The sequence below is a fragment of the Petromyzon marinus genome, chromosome 22, assembly GCF_048934315.1.
Source record: "Petromyzon marinus isolate PM22_M1 ecotype Great Lakes invasive population chromosome 22, UKy_Petmar_22M1.pri1.0, whole genome shotgun sequence".
Classification (NCBI taxonomy): domain Eukaryota; kingdom Metazoa; phylum Chordata; class Hyperoartia; order Petromyzontiformes; family Petromyzontidae; genus Petromyzon; species Petromyzon marinus.
Window position 1 is genome coordinate 20,127,265 of NC_133688.1, and position 14,105 is coordinate 20,141,369.

At 54.4% G+C, this 14,105-nt stretch overlaps 1 protein-coding gene across 1 annotated transcript in view; it reads right to left on the reverse strand.

The window, feature by feature from the left end:
* Positions 1-5,564: 5,564 nt before the first annotated feature.
* Positions 5,565-14,105, reverse strand: part of LOC116945076 (sulfhydryl oxidase 1) — a 55,955-nt gene continuing 47,414 nt past the window's right edge. Inside the window, exons 9-12 of the mRNA XM_076068879.1 lie at positions 13,130-13,255; positions 12,570-12,726; positions 10,072-10,421; positions 5,565-6,272 (exon numbers count right to left, since the gene is read on the reverse strand). Of these exons, the coding sequence (XP_075924994.1) occupies positions 5,565-6,272; positions 10,072-10,421; positions 12,570-12,726; positions 13,130-13,255 (1,341 nt within the window). The remainder of the gene's footprint in view (positions 6,273-10,071; positions 10,422-12,569; positions 12,727-13,129; positions 13,256-14,105) is intronic.

The following is a 14,105-nucleotide window of genomic DNA, read 5'->3' on the forward strand; positions in this document are numbered from 1 at the left end:
TGTGTGGATATGTCCTGTGTGTGTGTGGATATGTCCTGTGTGTGTGCAGTGTGTGATATGTCCTGTGTGTGTGCAGTGTGTGGATATGTCCTGTGTGTGTGTGCAGTGTGTGATATGTCCTGTGTGTGTGTGCAGTGTGTGATATGTCCTGTGTGTGTGCAGTGTGTGATATGTCCTGTGTGTGTGTGCAGTATGTGGATATGTCCTGTGTGTGCCTGTGCCGAATGGCTCACAGGGCTATATATAAAAAAAAAAATAACTTATCGGCGTATGGGTTGCAGATACAATTACACAATGGGTGTGGCCAAATTACAACCGACCGCCTTTGTCTCACCACAACGTGTACAGAGACACATACTCTGTCCTGTACAACGCATGATAAAGAGACAAAGATTTCCCCGCAGAGCCTGTAATGGGCTAAAATAAATCATACACGCCTCCGTCATCAGGTGGAAAACCTAATTGGAAAAGCTGATGACGGACGCTTGTGTTGCGCCCGAAACGTCGTGATTTATTTTATTTTATATCTACGTGGCTTTACCGAAAGAACCAAAGAACCAGTCACGAAAGCTTCAAATCAAGATGTAATGTACTGTTGGCGCAGGTGCGGTGAGTGGCCAGCACCACGCCCGGCCGCCTTTGTCTCTCCAAGTCACACACACGCACACCAGAACACGCACGTCCCACGCCGCACGATAACATTTCACATTTTTTTATTCAACTCGTTGCTGTGTAATAGCAATCAATGAATTAGCGACAAACGTCCAATGCACAGCATCAACAGTTACAATGCCTGCACGTGTCTTCCATCGCACGTGGATTGAGGAGGTGGGGGGGGGTAATACTAAAACCACTTTCCACTGAGCCGAGGACTATGGCGCTATAGGTTCACCTCGTCTCCAGGTGCGGGTGTTACCTTGAGCACGACTTCCTGGAATAACCGGTTTTGCTCTTCACGTCTCGGGATTAACCGGTTCATTATTTATTTATGCCCGAAACGACGTGGCCAGAAGCGAGCTGCCTAGTTTTGATCGGGAGGGGTCCAACAACAACCCCGCAATGACCCAGCGTGGTGAAGTATGGCCAATTACACCCCCCCCCCCCCCCCACCGACGTGGTAAAGTCTTCATCCAGCAGTGGGATTGACCAATGACATTGATGATAATAAGTTCGCGTGCAGGAGAGGGATCGCGGCTTAGCGAGAAGGCGAGACTTGCAGAGGGAGCGGGGAGGCCATCCAGCAGTAGATAGTCCACGGCTCACGATGGTGATGGCGCTCAAGAGCAGGAGCTTCAGTGTCGATCTCTAAGCAACCCGTGGCCCGCACACGACATTTAATTAAAATAAAAACTGCCTGCATTTCCATTGTTAAACCTGCAGAGTGTTTAATTGTCTTACTTGAAGCCAGATTAACGGATCTCAATGGGCACTCATGTGATTTAAATAAAGGAAGTCAACCCACGAGTGAACACCAGTTGCAGTGTGTACGGATGTCTACAGCATATACAGGTGTAGTGCAGTCTACAGGTGTAGTAGAGTTTACAGGTGTAGGGCAGTCTACAGGTGTAGTAGAGTCTACAGGTGTAGTAGAGTCTACAGGTGTAGGAGAGTCTACAGGTGTAGGACAGTCTACAGGTGTAGGAGAGTCTACAGGTGTAGTAGAGTCTACAGGTGTAGGATAGTCTACAGGTGTAGTAGAGTTTACAGGTGTAGGACAGTCTACAGGTGTAGTAGAGTCTACAGGTGTAGTAGAGTCTACAGGTGTAGGAGAGTCTACAGGTGTAGTAGAGTCTACAGGTGTAGGACAGTCTACAGGTGTAGTAGAGTCTACAGGTGTAGTGCAGTCTACAGGTGTAGTAGAGTCTACAGGTGTAGGACAATCTACAGGTGTAGGACAGTCTACAGGTGTAGTAGAGTCTACAGGTGTAGGAGAGTCTACAGGTGTAGGATAGTCTACAGGTGTAGTGGAGTCTACAGGTGTAGGACAGTCTACAGGTGTAGTAGAGTCTACAGGTGTAGTAGAGTCTACAGGTGTAGTGGAGGCTACAGGTGTAGTAGAGTCTACAGGTGTAGTGAAGTCTACAGGTGTAGTAGAGTCTACAGGTGTAGGACAGTCTACAGGTGTAGTGCAGTCTACAGGTGTAGTAGAGTCTACAGGTGTAGTAGAGTCTACAGGTGTAGTGCAGTCTACAGGTGTAGTAGAGTCTACAGGTGTAGGAGAGTCTACAGGTGTAGGACAGTCTACAGGTGTAGTAGAGTCTACAGGTGTAGGACAGTCTAAAGGTGTAGTAGAGTCTACAGGTGTAGGACAGCCTACAGGTGTAGTGCAGTCTGCAGGTGTAGTATAGTGCAGTCTGCAGGTGTAGTAGAGTCTACAGGTGTAGTAGAGTCTACAGGTGTAGAGTCTACAGGTGTAGTGGAGTCTAGAGGTGTAGTAGAGTCTACAGGTGTAGTGCAGTCTACAGGTGTAGTAGAGTCTACAGGTGTAGTAGAGTCTACAGGTGTAGGACAGTCTACAGGTGCAGTAGAGTCTAGAGGTGTAGTAGAGTCTACAGGTGTAGTAGAGTCTAGAGGTGTAGTAGAGTCTGCAGCTGTAGTGCAGTCTGCAGGTGTAGTAGAGTCTACAGGTGTAGGACAGTCTACAGGTGTAGTAGAGTCTACAGGTGTAGGACAGTCTACAGGTGTAGGACAGTCTAAAGGTGTATAGAGTCTACAGGTGTAGTAGAGTCTACAGGTGTAGGACAGTCTACAGGTGTAGTAGAGTCTACAGGTGTAGGACAGTCTACAGGTGTAGTGCAGTCTACAGGTGTAGTGCAGTCTACAGGTGTAGTAGAGTTTACAGGTGTAGTGCAGTTTACAGGTGTAGTAGAGTCTACAGGTGTAGTAGAGTCTACAGGTGTAGGAGAGTCTACAGGTGTAGGACAGTCTACAGGTGTAGTAGAGTCTACAGGTGTAGTAGAGTCTACAGGTGTAGGACAGTCTACAGGCGTAGTAGAGTCTACAGGTGTAGGATAGTCTACAGGTGTAGTGCAGTCTGCAGGTGTAGTAGAGTCTACAGGTGTAGGACAGTCTACAGGTGTAGTGCAGTCTACAGGTGTAGTGCAGTCTACAGGTGCAGTAGAGTTTACAGGTGTAGTGCAGTTTACAGGTGTAGTAGAGTCTACAGGTGTAGTAGAGTCTATAGGTGTAGGAGAGTCTACAGGTGTAGGACAGTCTACAGGTGTAGTAGAGTCTACAGGTGTAGTAGAGTCTACAGGTGTAGGACAGTCTACAGGCGTAGTAGAGTCTACAGGTGTAGGATAGTCTACAGGTGTAGTGCAGTCTGCAGGTGTAGTAGAGTCTACAGGTGTAGTAGAGTCTACAGGTGTAGTAGAGTCTACACGTGTAGAGTCTACAGGTGTAATAGAGTCTACAGGTGTAGTAGAGTCTACAGGTGTAGTAGAGTCTACAGGTGTAGGACAGTCTACAGGTGTAGTAGAGTCTACAGGTGCAGTAGAGTCTACAGGTGTAGGACAGTCTACAGGTGTAGTAGAGTCCTCAGGTGTAGTAGAGTCTAGAGGTGTAGTAGAGTCTACAGGTGTAGTAGAGTCTACAGGCGTAGTGCAGTCTACAGGTGTAGTAGAGTCTACAGGTGTAGTAGAGTCTACAGGTGTAGGACAGTCTACAGGTGTAGTAGAGTCTACAGATGTAGTAGAGTCTAGAGGTGTAGTAGAGTCTACAGGTGTAGTAGAGTCTAGAGGTGTAGTAGAGTCTACAGGTGTAGTGCAGTCTACAGGTGTAGGACAGTCTACAGGTGTAGTAGAGTCTACAGGTGTAGGACAGTCTACAGGTGTAGGACAGTCTACAGGTGTAGTAGAGTCTACAGGAGTAGTAAAGTCTACAGGTGTAGGACAGTCTACAGGTGTAGTAGAGTCTACAGGTGTAGGACAGTCTGCAGGTGTAGTGCAGTCTACCGGTGTAGTAGAGTCTACAGATGTAGTAGAGTCTACAGGTGTAGGACAGTCTACAGGTGTAGGACAGTCTACAGGTATAGAAGAGTCTACAGGTGTAGGACAGTCTACAGGTGTAGGACAGTCTACAGGTATAGTAGAGTCTATAGGTGTAGGACAGTCTACAGGTGTAGTAGAGTCTACAGGTGTAGTAGAGTCTACAGGTGTAGGACAGTCTAGGTGTAGGACAGTCTACAGGTTATGACAGCCGGGCTAAAACCATCACGGACCCGGAAGCAGTAGGCCGGCCTGAACGATTCAAACACACAAACACACGCGCGCACACACACACACGGGCACGCACAAAAGACAAAGCTCCCCCGTATAGCCTTAACAGACTTCAGGGGCAAGTGCTGTTAGCGAGCATCTATGAAGGCGGGATCGGTACACGAGGGGGTGGGTGGCCAGCACCACGCCCGACCGCCTTTGTCTCCCCAGTGGCGATGTTTACACACCGCACCAGGGACTCATCTGAGGCTGAGTCGACCTAGGGGAGGCCCAGGACCGGTTCAGCTAATCGTCACCAGTGTTGGCCGTGAGCGGGAATCGAACCCGGGTCGCCAGGTTCATAGCACAGCGTAGCGCAAACCGTTACACTATCGCTCCCCACACACACACAGGCGCACACAAACAACCGCCATTCGCCACTAAGTGGCGGTGACGTCACCACGACGCTTGTGCCAGGCCGTGTGCACCTTGAGGCCACGTGAAGTGTCGAATGCCCGCAGGCAGGGGGTCACGGGGCAGACCCAGGTGCCACGGGTCGACTGACTGAGATGACCTAGATGACTGGCTGGTGCACCACCTGTGCCCCCTACTGTGCCAACCTGCTGTGCCTTAGCCACCCGGCGCTCCGCTCGTTGTTGTGAGCGTCGCTCCTCCGCCCTCCGTTGTTGTTGGAGGGCGACTGCCTCCAACTGCCCAGTAGCGTCCTTCACGAGCCTCCTCCACAGAGGCCGATCTTGACACCGCTGGTACCAGTCATCGGCAAGTCCACTCAGCTCCACGTCCTCCTGTACCACATCACTCCATCTCTTTTCTAGCCCGTGCTGTTTCGGCATGCGGTGGCTGGGCATGCGGGCTACATGACCCAGCCAACGCAGCCTTGCGCCGGAGGAGCTCACCGATGGGACCTTGCCCAGATCTTTCAAGGATTTGTGAGCTCCTCACACAATCCAGCCTGGTTAAACCCAGGATGGATCGTAGGCAGGCTAGCCTAAATGTTTCCAACCGGCGAAGATGTTCCATTAGGGGAGTCCACGTTTCGCAAGCGTAGACACACACACGCACACACACACAACAACAACCGCCATTCGTCACTAAGTGGCGGTGACGTCACCACGACACTTGTGCCAGGCCATGTGCACCTTGAGGCCAGGTGGAGTGTCGAACGCCCGCTGGCAGGAGGTCACGGGGCAGACCCAGGTGCCACGGGTCAACTGACTGAGATGACTGGCTGATGCACCACCTGTGCCCCCTACTGTGCCAACACACACACACGCGCTCACACACACACACGCACGGACTCGCGCCACACGCACACCCCCCTGCCCCCCCCCCCCCCCACTCGCGGCGTCAGTGACCCAAGGCCCCCCCAGCCGCCGTCCTCCTCCCCCTGGCGCCCTCCGTGCCCCTGACCCTGCGTCGCAGGCACGAGTAGACGGCGAGCAGGCAGAGCGAGGAGCAGGCGTAGAGCAGGGCGCACAGCCCCGCGTCCACCGCCGAGAAGTCGCCGGCTCGCACGGCGAGGCGACTGCCGCCCGCGCGTCTCCACCGCTCCTCCTCCTCCTCCGCCGCCGCCGCCGTCGCGGTCGTCATCGTCCGGGCCGCCCGCCGTCCCGCGTCGCCCTCCGCCGCCGCCGCCCCTTGCGTCCTCCACCGCTGCAGCTGCCGCTCTTCGAAGGCGTCCAGGTCGACCATGGGGTCTTCCCGACGCGCCGGAGGAGGCGCTGCGACGTCCCCGGCGACGTCCCCGGCGACGTCCCCGGCGTCGTCGTCGGCCCCGCGGCCGCGGTGGCCCCGCGGCGCCGGGGGCCGCTCCGTGTCGCCGGCGAACTCGGAGGCGCAAGGCGGGGAGAGGAAGTCGAGGGCGACGTTGTCGGCCGAGAAGTGGCGCTTGAGGAAGCGCAGCACGGACGCCTCGTCCCAGGTCCAGCGAGCGCCGAGCGACACGCGGCACTCGGGGCAGAGGGCCGCCGGCGGCCACGGGGCCTTGGGGAAGGCCGGGTCGTCGGCGCGCGAGCCTGCGGCGGGAGCAGCGCGGAACGTCGCGTCGTAAAGCCCCTCCGCCACCCGACGCGGCCAATGAACGGAGTCGTCGAGTGACGAACTAACGTTGGGCCGATGTGTGCGGGGGAGCGGTGGGTGCAGCGGTTAGGGGCCACGCTGCGCTGTCAAATCCAGCCGCCCGAGTTCGAATCCCGCTCACGGCCAACATCGGTGACGATTATCTGAACCGGTCCTGGGCCTCCCCTAGGTCGACTCAGCCTCAAAATTAGTACCTGGTGCAGTGCGTAAACATCCCCCACTGAGGACAAATGCGGCAGGTGCTGCTCGCTAAGAGCACTTGTCCCAACACTTTGTTGATGCTACACGGCGGATTTTTGTCTTTGGGGAGATGAATAACGACATTGGAGGCTTCCCCGGAGGCGCACGGAGCCTCGGGTGACAGCGCCGGTAAATCCACGGGGTGACTGCGCCCGGGCCTCCACTTAGCGGAGCCACCACTGCCCAAGCAGCCTGGGCTCGAGTCCTGCGTTGATTATTCTGCTTGGTTGGTGGCCGGGTGATGGTGGTGGTGTTGGTGGTGTGGTGGTGTTGGTGGTGGTGTTGGTGGTGTTGGTGGTGGTGTTGGTGGTGGTGTTGGTGGTGGTGGTGTTGGTGTTGGTGGTGGTGTTGGTGGTGGTGTTGGTGGTGGTAATGGTGGTGGTAATGGTGATGGTGGTGGTGTTGGTGGTGGTGTTGGTGGTGGTGTTGGTGGTGTTGGTGATGGTGGTGGTGTTGGTGTTGGTGGTAATGGTGGTGGTGATGGTGGTGGTGATGGTGGTGGTGTTGGTGGTGTTGGTGGTGATGGTGGTGGTGTTGGTGGTGGTAATGGTGATGTTGGTGGTGATGGTGGTGGTGATGGTGGTGGTGTTGGTGGTGGTAATGGTGATGTTGGTGGTGATGGTGGTGGTGTTGGTGGTGGTGTTGGTGATGGTAATGGTGGTGGTAATGGTGATGTTGGTGGTGTTGGTGGTGTTGGTGGTGATGTTGGTGGTGTTGGTGGTGGTGGTGGTGGTGTTGGTGGTGTTGGTGGTGATGTTGGTGGTGATGGTGGTGGTGGTGTTGGTGGTGATGTTGGTGGTGATGTTGGTGGTGATGGTGGTGGTGTTGGTGGTGGTAATGGTGGTGGTAATGGTGATGTTGGTGGTGATGGTGGTGGTGTTGGTGGTGGTGTTGGTGGTGTTGGTGGTGATGGTGGTGGTGTTGGTGGTGGTGTTGGTGGTGGTGTTGGTGGTGGTAATGGTGGTGGTGTTGGTGGTGGTGATGGTGGTGGTGTTGGTGGTGGTGTTGGTGGTGATGGTGGTGGTGTTGGTGGTGGTGGTGTTGGTGGTGGTGTTGGTGGTGGTAATGGTGATGTTGGTGGTGATGGTGGTGATGTTGGTGGTGATGGTGGTGGTGTTGGTGGTGGTGTTGGTGGTGATGGTGGTGGTGTTGGTGGTGATGGTGGTGGTGTTGGTGGTGATGGTGGTGGTGTTGGTGGTGGTGTTGGTGGTGATGGTGGTGGTGTTGGTGGTGATGGTGGTGGTGTTGGTGGTGATGTTGGTGGTGGTGTTGGTGGTGGTGTTGGTGGTGGTAATGGTGGTGGTAATGGTGATGTTGGTGGTGATGGTGGTGGTGTTGGTGGTGATGGTGGTGGTGGTAATGGTGGTAATGGTGGTGGTAATGGTGGTGGTAATGGTGATGTTGGTGGTGATGGTGGTGGTGTTGGTGTTGGTGGTGGTGTTGGTGGTGGTAATGGTGGTGGTAATGGTGATGTTGGTGGTGATGGTGGTGGTGTTGGTGGTGGTGTTGGTGGTGGTAATGGTGGTGGTAATGGTGATGTTGGTGGTGATGGTGGTGGTGTTGGTGGTGGTGTTGGTGGTGGTGGTGTTGGTGATGTTGGTGGTGGTGTTGGTGGTGGTGTTGGTGGTGGTAATGGTGGTGGTAATGGTGATGTTGGTGGTGGTGATGGTGGTGGTGATGTGGGTGATGGTGATGTCAATGGTTTGATTAATGGAATAGCGAGGGTCCATGATGATGATGGCAGTGATGTTGGTGGTGGTGATGGTGGTGGTGATGGTGGTGGTGATGGTGGTGCTGGTGGTGGTATTGTTGGTGGTGGTTTGATTAATGGAATAGCGAGGGTCAATGATGATGATGGCAGTGATGTTGGTGGTGGTGATGGTGGTGGTGATGGTGGTGGTGATGGTGGTGGTGATGTCGGTGGTGGTGATGTCGGTGGTTTGATTAATGGAATAGCGAGGGCCCATGATGATGGTGGTGATGCTCAGTGATTATGATGATAAATTAACGAGCAGAGAAGTGAAAGGCAATTATGAAATGATGAGTATGATGGTGATAATGATTACCTGATTAATAGTGCAAGGATGGTGATGATAAATTAACAGTCAAGTGAGAGTCATGATGAATTATTATAATAATTGATGAACTGATGATTATGGTGAACTGATTAACAAGTTATGGTGATGATGACTCCCACAGTCTCCCCCATCCTCACCCTCACCACCTCCCCACAAGCCCTTTCCTCTCACACCAGCTCCCTCCTCCCTCGCTCTCCCCACCCCTTCCTCACCCCCCCCCCCCCCCCCCATTCTCTCTCTCCCGTCCGTCCAACCGCTCACCAACTCCCCCCTTCCCCTCCTTCCCCTCGTTAGTCGCTGCCGCGAGCGATCACTCATAGCGGCGATCCTAACGGCGCAAATTAATTGCCTATAAAATTCCACTTATGAGGAGGACCCCGCGTCCTAAGGCGCGGCTCCACGAGGCCGTGTTTAAATGCGCGAAGGCACGGCGAGAATCCCGGGCGAGAATCCCGGGCAATCCGCGGATTGAGCGCGCCATCTCGGCGCAGTAAAATTCGCGCTTAATTTGATTCGAATTTAGATTTAGAACTGCGGCGGCAGACAGAGCCACGTGCTCGCCGTTTAATTGATGGGTGGTGGACGAGAGTGGGCACGTGCGTGCGAGAGTGTGTGAGTGTGTGTAGAGTGTGTAGAGTGTGTGGAGAGTGTGTGAGAGTATGAGAGTGTGTGGAGAGTGTGTGGAGAGTGTGAGAGTGGGCACGTGCGTGCGAGAGTGTGAGAGTGTGTGGAGAGTGTGTTGAGAGTGTGTGAGAGTGTGTGAGTGTGTGCCGGTAGTGTAGCGGTTAGCGCTACGCTGCGCTACGAACCCGGCGGCCCGAGTTCGATTCCCGCTCACAGCCAACATCGGTGATGATTATTTGAACCGGTCCTGGACCTCCCCTAGGTCGGCTCGGCCTCAAATGAGTGTTGCGGTGTGTAAACATCGCCGCTCGGGAGATAAAAGCGGCCGGGCGTGGTTCTAACCAAACCACTTGTAACAGCAAGTGTGGTTGTACCAGTGAGTGCGGTTGTACCGGTGAGTGCGGTTGTACCGGTGAGTGCGGTGAGTGTGGCGAGTGCGGCAAGTGCGGTTGTACCGGTATGGTGAGTGTGGCGAGTGTGGTGAGTGCGGTTGTATGGTAAGTGCGGTTATACAGTGAGCGCGGTTGTGCCAGTGTCGTGAGTGTGGCGAGTGCGGCGAGTTCGATTGTACCGGCGAGTGCGGTGAGTGTGGTGAGTGTGGTGAGTGTGGCGAGTGTGGCGAGTGTGGCGAGTGTGGCGAGTGTGGCGAGTGCGGTGAGTGCGGTGAGTGTGGCGAGTGTGGCGAGTGTGGTGAGTGCGGTGAGTGTGGCGAGTGTGGCGAGTGTGGCGAGTGCGGTGAGTGTGGCGAATGTGGCGAGTGTGGCGAGTGTGGCGAGTGTGGTGAGTGCGGTGAGTGTGGCGAGTGTGGCGAGTGTGGCGAGTGCGGTGAGTGCGGTGAGTGTGGCGAGTGTGGCGAGTGTGGTGAGTGCGGTGAGTGTGGCGAGTGTGGCGAGTGTGGCGAGTGCGGTGAGTGTGGCGAATGTGGCGAGTGTGGTGAGTGTGGCGAGTGTGGTGAGTGTGGCGAGTGTGGTGAGTGTGGCGAGTGTGGTTGTACCGGCGAGGCGCGCGTTGACGTGGTTGTGCTGCCGCCACAGCCACAGCGCGGCCGCGTCGGCGTCGCGCACCGCCGCTGCGCCCTGGCGCACCGCGGCGTCGAAGTGGAGCGCACACGACCGGCACGAGAAGAAGTGAGCCACGTAGCCCCGCACGGCGCGCAGCACCTCCAGCGGGTCCCACGCAGGAGCTGCACGCCGGGGCACCGGGGGGGGGGGGTCACGCAGGGGGTCACGGGTGCGGGGGGCATCGCGTGGAGACAACAAGGACACATTGGGAGACGCGCGCACGGACACGGAAGTCGTGATGGTGGTGGTGGCGACGGTAGTGGTATTGGTGGTGGTATTGGTGCATTGGTGGTGGTGATGGCAGAGGTGGTGGTGGTAGCGGTGACAGTGGGGGTATTGGTGGTGGAGGTGGTGGCGGTGACAGTGGGGGTATTGGTGGTGGTATTGGTGGTGGTAGTGGTGGCATTGGTGGTGGTGATGGCAGAGGTGGTGGTGGTGGCGGTGACAGTGGGGTATTGGTGGTGGAGGTGGTGACGGTGACAGTGGTGGTATCGGTTGTGGTGGTGATGGCAAAGGTGGTGGCGGTGACGGTGGTGGTATTGGTGGTGGTGGTGGTGGTGATGTCGTCTTGGCAAGGGATTATGGGAGGGTCGGGTTTTCCGATTGTCATGAAATCTCGCGGAGATAAGCAATGCACTTTGCTGCTCATGTCCTTAATGTGATCTCACATTAACCTATTTCTACAGGCAAGGGCCTCGGAAAGACTGCACGCACGCACACGCACGCACACGAACGCACGCACACACACAGCACAGAAGAGTATGCCATGAGGCCAGAAGAGTCTCTGACCATCGACTAATTTCATTTGAGCAGTGACAACAAACCCGAAATGGGTGAGAACGTCGTGCGAGTGCAACGTCGATATTGAGCAATGGCCCTTCACCACCCAGCAGACAGCGGCAATCAAATGAAGTGGAAACGTGGGCAGAAAAAAGCGGCGAGTGATTTTTTTTTCATTTCGGCAAAACTGCAAGGTGGAGGGTGGGGGGGTGTTGAAACGCAACCAAAAAATTATAGAACAAAAATTTTGAAAAGAATTGTAGAAAAAAAATCGTCCATCCATCCTCCGGTTTTGCCGATGCACCAAATGAATTGGGGGCACAGGCTGATGGTGACAATGCTGGTGATAAGATCGCGGATGATGATTATGATCATCATGATAATGATCATCGTGATTATTCTAATCATGGTTATAACGATGATGTAAACGACGAACCAAACTGCTGACGATACTGACATCACGACGAAGACAATGATGACGACGATGACGTTGATGATGATGTCGGTGACTATAACGACAGCGATGACGATGAACGCAACCTAAATTCTCGGCAAGGGATTCAGAATCAGAATGTTTACATTTCTATACTCGAGGAATCCGATGAGCTATAAAGCTCTTTTTCATAGATGTCCAGTAGGATTATGGGAGGGGAGGGTTTTCCGATTGTCATGAAATATTGCTGCCCGACGGCAATGATGATATGATCATAACGATGATGATGACGACGGCGATGATGATATGATCATAAAGATGATGACAACGACGATATCATGATCATGATGATGATGATATGATCATGAAGATGATGACAACGATGATACGATCAATACGATGATGATGACGACGATGATATCATGATCATGATGATGATGACGATATGATCATAACGATGATGATCATAACGATGATATGACTTAAAGCTTTCGTGACTGCAGGAATTAATATTCTTTGGGTCTTTCGGTAGAGGCACGTAAATAGGTTAAAAGAAAATAACAAAATTTTCTTTGATCGTATTATCGTCAGCATTATCTTTATGATCATATCATCATCGCCGTCATCGTCATCATCTTTATGATCATATCATCGCCGTCGTCGTCATCATCGTTATGATCATATCACCGTCGTCGTCTTTGAACCTATCTACATGACTTTACCGAAAGACCCAAAGAAGATGATGACATGATCATAACGATTATATCATCATAACGACGACGATGATGATATCATGATCATGGCGACGGCCATATGATCATAACGACGATGATGATGATATCATGACCATAACGACGACGATACATGACCTTAACGACGACGCCGATGATATCATGATCATGACGACGACGCCGATGATATCATGATCATGACGACGACCATATGATCATGACGACGACGCCGATGATATAATGATCATGACGACGACGCCGATGAGATCATGATCATGACGACGACAAAGGCGACGACAGCGGTAACGCCACGGCCTGCCCCTTACCGTCCCCCGTGGCGACGAGGGAGTCGTTGGCGATGGCTGCGGAGGCGGCGAGCACGTGGAACAGGCCCCAGAGCGCGCACGGGAGGCCTCCGTGCCGCGGGCCCGAGCCCTGGCACCCCACCCACGTGGCCACGTCCGGCAGGAGGTCGCCGCCTTCCTGCTGCCCGCGACCAAACGGCGACGCGTCGAGCCCGGCGTGCATTTGTCTGGCGCAGGCGTGCGCGTGTCTGCAGCCGTGTGGCCACGTGTCGGTCCCTCTCTCCCCGTGGCTCTCTCCCCGTGGCTCTCTGCCCGTGGCTCTCTCCCCGTGGCTCTCCCCGTGGCTCTCCCCGTGTCTCCCGGTGTCTTCCCATGTCTCCGCCCGTGTCTCTTCCCGTATCTCTCCCCGTGGCTCTCTCCCCGTGGCTCTCTCCCCGTGGCTCTCTCCCCATGGCTCTCTGCCCGTGGCTCTCCCCGTGTCTCTCCGTATCTCTGTGTGTCTGCCCCCCGCCCCCCGTGTCTCTCCGTGTCTCTGTGTGTCTGTCCCCCCCCCCCACCCCCGTGTCTCTGCGTGTGCTCACGGCGTGGCTGCCGTCGAGGAGTCGCTCGAGTTCGAGCGAGGTGACGCGACGCCGCGGGGGCAGCGCCTCGAGCCAGCGGAGCACCGACTCGAGCAGGCGCAGCACGCACGCACGCCCGGGGAGGAACTGGCACGCGCCGGGGGGGAGGGGGGGCCGGGGGAGACAAAGGTGGCCGGGGACGGAGGGAGGAAATTGGGGTGGGGGGGGGGGACGCACGGCAACTTTCGTTGGATCTGTCCATCCGCTCGCCCGCGCCTCTGTCCGTCTATACACATCCATCCGTCTGTCCGTTAACGGGTGTGTTCGTATGTCCGTACGTTCATCCGTCCACCCGTGCGTCTGTCCATCCGTGTTTGTTTGTCCGTGTGCCAGTCCATCGGTCTGACCATTCGTCCATCCATCCATCAGCCGTCCATTTCTCCGTGAGTCCGTCCATCTGTCCATCTGTTCGTGTCGGCGACGTCTATCTACGGCCATCCTTCCGTGCATTGTGGAGCAGACAACAACAACAGGAACCAAAACATTCAAAACAAATCTCTCGGATATTGCGATAGTTTTGAAAAAACAACGACCTAAAACAAGATGTGTTTAATGTGCACGCTTTCGCGACAAATATTATTTATCCATAATAAAGTTTTTTTTTTGGGGGGGAGGGGGGGGTTAGATCACGTAAATAAAAATGTGTTGTTAAACCTGCCACCTACTCGACAAAGCCATTTGGCATGTTCTGTTTACGTGACAAACCTTACTAATTGGCTGTGTCGGGTGGTGGGGGGTTTACTGACATTTATCTTTACACGATCTAACCCAAAAGAAACCTGTATTGTGGAGAAGATCTGCGTTCGGAGAGAGAGCGGGGCATTCAGCCACAGGTGTGAGAGACGAGTCCAAGACAAATACACGCACACTTGGATATCACGGGCAGTGGGATTGATGGACAAACAGACAGATGGACACTGGATGGATGGACCGACAG